Source organism: Cynoglossus semilaevis, chromosome 3, assembly GCF_000523025.1.
Source record: "Cynoglossus semilaevis isolate Cse_v1.0 chromosome 3, Cse_v1.0, whole genome shotgun sequence".
NCBI lineage: Eukaryota > Metazoa > Chordata > Actinopteri > Pleuronectiformes > Cynoglossidae > Cynoglossus > Cynoglossus semilaevis.
This window is the reverse complement of record NC_024309.1, coordinates 11,687,388-11,694,597: the sequence shown is the minus strand read 5'-3', so window position 1 is coordinate 11,694,597 and position 7,210 is coordinate 11,687,388. Positions and strand designations below refer to the sequence as shown.

Sequence of the window (7,210 nt, the reverse complement as noted above, 5' to 3'; positions counted from 1 at the left end):
GAAGGCTTAACGGAAAAACCTTCACAAACCACAGCCCCCCCCCCCCCCCACCTCCCCTCTCTTTCATCTTTCATCGTTCACCCTGCTCCTGTAAAAAAAAATCTAACCTGTCAGCATCACCTCCTGTTGATGCGCTGCTGTTTCCAGATGTGCCACTCGCTTTTTTTGCTTGTTTTACAAGCTCATAAAAAACAACACAGCGGATACACTGAGGCGGCGGCAGCAGCGGGGCCCAGCCCACCCTCCTCTTCATCCTTCCATCATCCCCTTCACCCTTTAATTTCTACCTTAATGCTCTCTTCCCTCGTCCTGACCTGCAGGTCACATCATGACGATCTCCATCCTCGTTAGAACTTGTTTTCCTCCAACAGGAAGATGATGTTTATTCACATCCTGCATCGAAGTCTCACTTCTAAAGCCTTGGTCTGTTCCTCCTGTCAGACTTTAACACTTCCTCCCCGTGGAGATGAAAGACGGTCAGAGAAGAGCCTGTCGTCTGTCGGCTCCCTCAGCAGCTCAGGGTCATATCACACACACACACACACACAACCAGCCGTACAGTGTGTGGTTGTGAGGTGTAGACAAACACAAAGTGCACACGTAGCTGTTTGGTGTCTCAGCGTGAGGTCAGATGTTACAGGCTCACCTATAAAAATCTACAAAGAGCCTCAGACTCCAGATCCTGGGGCTCAGCACATTTACTGCCCCCCCACCACCCTCGCTCCTCCCCCCTCCCTTTAATGAAGCATATCTGTCTGTAAAAGCAGCAGGTTTAATGTCACATTATCACAGGAGATGTGTGTTACACACAGACGGTTTGAACAGCCGCAGTTTCATTAGCCTCATTAGCTCGTCATGCTCCTTGATGTGTTTGTGTGTGTTCTTTTTCAGATACAAGCAGACAGTTAATGAAAGTTTAAAAATCAGCTGTTTTTTTTTTCAAAAGTTTTAATTGGTTCTGTATCTCACCACCTTCCTGACCCAGTATTTACAATTTATGAATAAATAAAAGGAAAAGTTAGACATTTTCAGCCTGACAATGTTTTTGGTCGACATGTTTATTTGTGTGTTGTGTTTTTCTCTCTTCACCTCTGCAGCTCTTGTGTCTGCTGGACCTGTTGGACAGAAGACCAAAAGAGATGGTAATAAATATATGTCTTCACTTTCACACCACAAGTCATTGTTTAAAAATAGAAAAACACAATGTAGTGTTTCCAAAGATTGGCTGATTAATATTACTAAAATAACCTTTTCTATCTCTGAAAAATGAATTGTAATCTGTACCCATACACGAATGTTATGTCAGCGCTGAGAGACGATGGGAGACTTGAATAATGTCTATAGACTTGTTTTGATTAGAAAAGTTCCATTAAATTAATCACAGCTGACCCTGGACCAGTGTAGCATAAACTTTATCTCAGTGAGTGATATGAAATACCACATAATGTTACTCAATCACACCTCCCTCCGTCCCCCCGACAAATGTCAGGAACTTTAAAAGTCACCGTAAAAGACCTTGTAGTCGATAAAGTGCAAAAGCTCTGGGATCAGTGGAACTTCTTTTTTAATCACTGTTTCTGCAGCAGGTGACAGTATCAGGGAGACGGCAGAGGCTGCAGCCGAGCACAGGAGGCTAATCCGTAACCGCAGGAACATCAGCTGGTACAATCAGCACTCTGACTTCTGGAACTGGTACAAGTTCTTCTCTGACAACAACAACCAGGAGGCAGTGAGTTTCACAAACGCATGTCAAGGCTTTGTCTCCGCACAGAAGTTAATAAGGCTTAGACTGTTTGACTTCTTTAGCTAAATGTTAGCAAAGGTGAATGGAAATATCCAGAAGAAGGCTTAAAATTGTTATAGTTGGTTGGTCAAAATAAAGAAAAAGAAAAAATATAAAAAATGCTAACAAGAGACAGCTAAAGATGTTCCAAGAATCATTTTCTGAAAAATTTAACTAAATTAATTTGCTATAAAGTATACAGAATTATCTCACCGTGTATGTTGCCAAATGTGTTTGTGTTCCCAGGTTCATGAGATGGACCGTATCTACCTGGCCTACCTCCAGAACAAGAACCGCGCTGAGGGGCGTCGCTCCTACAAGGCCTACCTGCGCCACCTAGGGGATGTCTACAAGTCGTGCTCCGAGTCTGACGACCCCAAATGTGTTTCTTCCCACACCAGCAGGCCCAAGTCAAAACCTGAGCCCCCAAAACCTGCACCAGTAAAAACCTGTGACCCCACCAAGGATGCCTACTGTCTGTATGCTGCCTTGCTCCAGGGCAAGGATCCTTACAAGCCCCTGGTCCTGCCTGCTGCTGCTGCTCCAGCACCAGTACCAGTCAAGGGCCCAGCTTGTCAGTACATCCGCACTGCTGCTCAAGCTAAGGACCCTCAGTCTGGGTATTACTACTACGCTCCCTCTTCAACACCCTTTCTTTCCAAGGTAAACCATCCACTCTGGTTTAGGGACCGTCTTTAATTGTTGTGGACCAAAAAGTACGTTCTTTTTGGTCCGGTTATAACCTTCTCAGGACAGCTGTTGTGTTCCTGTGGTGTGACGATCCAAAGAATTGTCTAGAGCTGGGCTGTCAAACATACGGCTTGTGGGCCAAAACCGGCCCGCTTGGAGTTTCAATTTTGAAAAAAAAAATATGAAAAATAAAAAATTATATGTAATTATGATATGATTGTTGATGGGTTCTACGCAGCCTGAACCAAAATGAGTTTGACACCCCTGCACCAGAGGATCAACAACCTGCACGAAGTCCACCTTCAGTGACACCATGAAACCTTGTCTCTTTTTTTTACTCCTTCAGGAGCAGAAAGCCGAGCTCCTGCGTATCTGCGCTGCCGATGATGTAGAGTGTCTCCAGTACCACCTGAGAGCTGCCTATGGTTACTCACCTTCTGCTGGATCTCTGCCATCCTACGCCCACCTCGGCTGTGATCCCAAGAAAGACTCCAACTGCAGACCCAAGCAGGTGCAGAAAGCACCGTCTGGTCTGTACCTGCAGTACCCCAACTGTGACCCACTCAGAGATCCATACTGTGCCTACGCTGCCTCTCTTGTGGTAGGACATAATTAAAGAAATCTCCTCTTGCGCAACTTTCAGAGTTTCTGTCAAAAATCTCTAATTGCTTTTCTTTGTGCCCCCACCCCTCCAGGCACCTCGCGCTCCTAACCCCCCTGCCGCTGCTGGGCCTGGATCCTGCAATCCTCTTTATGAGGACAACTGCAACCCCCTGACCGCCACCAAATTTGCCACCCCTCCAGATGCCTATCCCAATGAGGAATCAGACGATGCCGCCTCCATCCGTGCTGCTCCTTCCTCTGAGCAGTACAACGATCCCTACGCAATGTTCAGAGATGCACAGGCTAATGCTAACAGAGGTAGCGATCCTTATGCTATGTACCATCAGGCCAGTGCTCCACCTTCAGCTCCAGCTAATGACCCATATGCCCTTCTGCGCCGACATATGGCCCAGGCCCAAGCTACCGACCCCTACGCTCCCCGTATGGAGGCTGCTCCAGAGTCCAATCCCAACGATCCTTTCTCTGCAATGCGTGAGGCAGCGACTGCCCTGCACCGTCGTGGTCACACCAACCCTAGGCAGCAATTCCCTTACTCCAACCCAAGTTTTGAGGAACCTGCAAGGCAGGAGCGCCACCCTCTGGGACCCCCAGGCAAAACCAAGGAAGGCTATGACTGCTACATTGGCTACGACCGTGAGTGCTACCCAGTTAAACCCAGCAATCCTCGCTCTGGAGGTCAACGCCACAGCCCTCACCATGCCGAGGCCTACGAACCCCACGTGAACGCCGACGGCACCAGAAGAGGAGTTCTGGAGCCCGCCAACCCCGACTGCGACCCTGAATATGACAGAGACTGCCGCCTGCGCCGCTATGAACCCGAGGAGGCCCACGCTGAGGCCCTGCCTGAGCAGCAGGCCGAAGAGGATCACAACCAGGGGGCAGCAGAGAGTCTGCATTACCAAGAGCAGCAGGAGCAGGATCAGTACGAGCCCTACCAGAGTGGGCAGGAGGAGCCTCACATGTCCTACCCCTCACACCCCCAGGGTATTCCCAGTCTGCAGGACATCATGAGGCTGTATGGAGACCAGAACCAAGAGCAGGGGGATCACAGAGGCTACGCAGACGACTATCGCAAGAAGTAAAACACAGAGTACAGGACACACTTATGCATGCAGATGGACATGAAAACACAGTCCCCAGTGTTCTTGTAGCTACACCCAGGACCTCCTCACAGACGGTGTAAAAACTGAATCAGATATGGGACACACAAGAAGTTAATGGACCCAGTGACCAAGTACATGCGCGTACACCAACACCTAGCTTCCAGCAGGTGGGGCTCCATCAAGTTCTTGTCTCTTTCGGCTGCTTCGCTGCTTTCATCCCAATCTTTCTGACTTCGCTAGAAATGTGTGCTCATCGTCAGTGTCAGGCTTGGCCTTTTCTATCTATAGCATCTCTATTTTTTTTGTTAATTTTTTTGTCACTTTTTGTCTGTGATGAATTATGTAAAGTTCTTTTTTTTTCATTTTTGGATGTTCTAATAAAAGCTCTTTAAAGCTGTCTCTGCGTTTGATTCATTTTCCTTAATTTAAAAGAACATGTATATTGATAAGAAAAATGTCAAATGTGGCCAAAATATCTTCAAATGTATTTAATTTGCAAATTTCCTTGCTCTTAGCTGTGGATCAGTTCTGTTTTTATTGGACAACATTGAGTAAATTTGAATTATAAATCTAGACAATAAGCTTCTCATTAAATGTGTCCAGACCACGTACAGAGTACCATACTACCATCAGGAAGTTAAAAAAAAAAAAACTTCCCACCCAACCAGCCAGGTAGGTGCATAATCTTCATCAAAACCGGTTGTGCTATTGTCACCTAATGTGCCTCATGTATCTTCTTTACAGCATACAAACAGCTTAACTGCTTTATTGCCACCTACTGGGCTGGAGTGTCATCGGGTTTCCAGGAATTCAGAAAGAAAGGTTTGATTTTAAAACTGTTGTTTTTTCTGTTGTTAAAAATAAAAGTTCAAATTCCCATGGCTCAATTAATATTTATGGTTTTCATTGTAAATGCTCAACCTTGATGAAATAACCAGAACTTTCTTTACCCACCTGCAGTATTTACCTGGATCAAGACCTCTGTGTTTCCATTTTGCTGACTCACCATTAGATGTCACTATGGTTTATTTCTGGAGATATTTGTTTGAAATAACTCCCTAAGGTGATGATATATAATGATCTAATGGCTGTTTTTTAGGGTGTGTCCAGCTCCAGCACATGATGACGCACCTGCAACAAAGTGTGCTTCAAGCTGTGAGTTTGAAGAAATCCTCGGGTGGTCCAACTCACCGCTAATTAGGGATCGAAAGGAAGTGAGTGGAGTCTGGAAAGGATGCTGGAGGAAGTGGGCTGAACAGGAAGAGCAGTAGAAGCAGGTATCAGTGGTTAAAAAAAAGAAAGTGTGAAGGAGAAAAAACTGGTGAAGATGGATCAGATGATCAAAAGGAAAGGAAACATGCCCAGCAGGTGTGTGGCTGAGAGACGAGGAGTTTAATCTACAGCAACATTTTCATCCAAAGTGACGTGAAATCTGCCTCTGTCTATTTATGTACCAGGAACATCTCTGAATCAGCTGTGTTGGTCTGAAGCTTCAACCACATCCTGTTTCTCAGAAACCAGCTTGACTTTGAGGTCACCGGTTTAAATCTTTAGTCGAAGTCCAGGTAGGAAATCAACAATTAAACCTCACTTACCTGAGAAGTTACTGAGCAAACTGAGGGATGGAAATGTTCTGCTCCAGTGAAGTCAAAGTGCATTTAATTTCATTATAATTTGCTAAATCTGGTTAACCAAAACAGAGCCATAAAAACAGCTAAATGATTGAAGTTAAAGTCTACAGCTAATGGTTAGCCACACATTAAAATTAACTTAAAATCTTGTCAAAAGACAGGAGTAGAGCAACTGTTTACAAAACTTCAGGTAAAAAATGTTCCTGCAAATTGTTAATAAAAAGTGCATCACAATGTCCTGAATCGTGTCCCATAAACCCAACCTGGTGTTTATTTTCATGTTCTGCTCATTGTGTAACTTTGAGATTAGTCTAATCCTGTGTTGTCTGTTGTGTCTCACAGAGACAGAGCAGCAGTAGTGTAATCGGCATCCGACGAACACCACAGGTTGCCATGACGATCAAGTTGCGTTGGATGTACCCTCCTCCAGCTGTCGTCATGGTGATCTCCTTTATTATCCATTCATTATAATCGTCGGCCTCTTGGTCCGTTGACAGAGAGCTGCACTGATTGTACTGTGAAAACCTGACATTTGTGTCTCTGTGTGTGTTTTGTCTTATCTTCCAGCCACAGCAGTTGGGCAGCGATTGTTCCTCTTCTCTCACAGAACAGCGGTCGACTCCCACTTCGACTCCCTCCTGACTGCGTCACACTATACACATTTGGTTACAATTATTGATTGGAGTTCAAATGACACCTGAAGGAAAGTGAAGCAGCCGTTTCTCAAAATCAGTTCTCTCTAAATTTGTCCAGGTAAGAAGTGACTGCTGTCTGCATGTCTCCTCCTTCTCCTCCGCCTACGCCCCCCTCGTCCCCTGCTGTATACATTTGGCAAAACATGCGTGTCACCGACCACCAGAGTGAATAAATATTTATGAATGTATTTATGTTTTTATTCCAGGAAACAACACACAATGTGTCTTTTGTTCCTTCATTATTTCTCCAGCACAGCAGCAGTAAAAGAAAAAGAACAAAAGGTTTCTCCAGCACAGGGTTAACAAGCAGCAGTAAAAGAAAAAGAACAAAAGGTGGAGAAAATAACGGGGGTCCAGAGTGGTCCGGACCACGAGAGGCCAAGGATGGTAGCTAGGTTTTATACAAGAGAACACAGGTGAGAACACCAGGCTGTATTAATGAGGATGAGGGCGGAACAAAAGGTGACCCATGGGTGGATGGATGTGAGTGACAGGTCCGCAAACAACAGCTCACATGGATCTGGATTTGTGTAACCGTATTTGAGTTGTTAATAAAGTGGACGACAGTCTCTCTGTTGTCACCGCTTACATGCAGACTTTTCCTTCGGGAGAGACTTTTATAGACTGTGATAGAAATATATATGTACCTTATATATTGTATTAATAATGTATTTATTTTTATTA

General features: G+C 45.1%; 1 protein-coding gene across 2 annotated transcripts in view; it reads left to right on the top strand.

Annotated features, from left to right (window-relative positions):
• The window catches only part of and1 (actinodin1), a 7,462-nt gene extending 2,889 nt beyond the window's left edge, over positions 1-4,573 (top strand). Inside the window, exons 3-7 of one of the 2 annotated variants that reach the window (XM_008308081.3) lie at positions 1,098-1,142; positions 1,584-1,729; positions 2,030-2,446; positions 2,820-3,074; positions 3,169-4,573. In XM_008308081.3, the coding sequence (XP_008306303.1) occupies positions 1,098-1,142; positions 1,584-1,729; positions 2,030-2,446; positions 2,820-3,074; positions 3,169-4,179 (1,874 nt within the window). In that variant the 3' untranslated portion in view covers positions 4,180-4,573. The remainder of the gene's footprint in view (positions 1-1,097; positions 1,143-1,583; positions 1,730-2,029; positions 2,447-2,819; positions 3,075-3,168) is intronic. The other variant, XM_008308082.3, reaches the window with a different exon arrangement.
• The last annotated feature ends 2,637 nt before the right edge of the window (positions 4,574-7,210 follow it).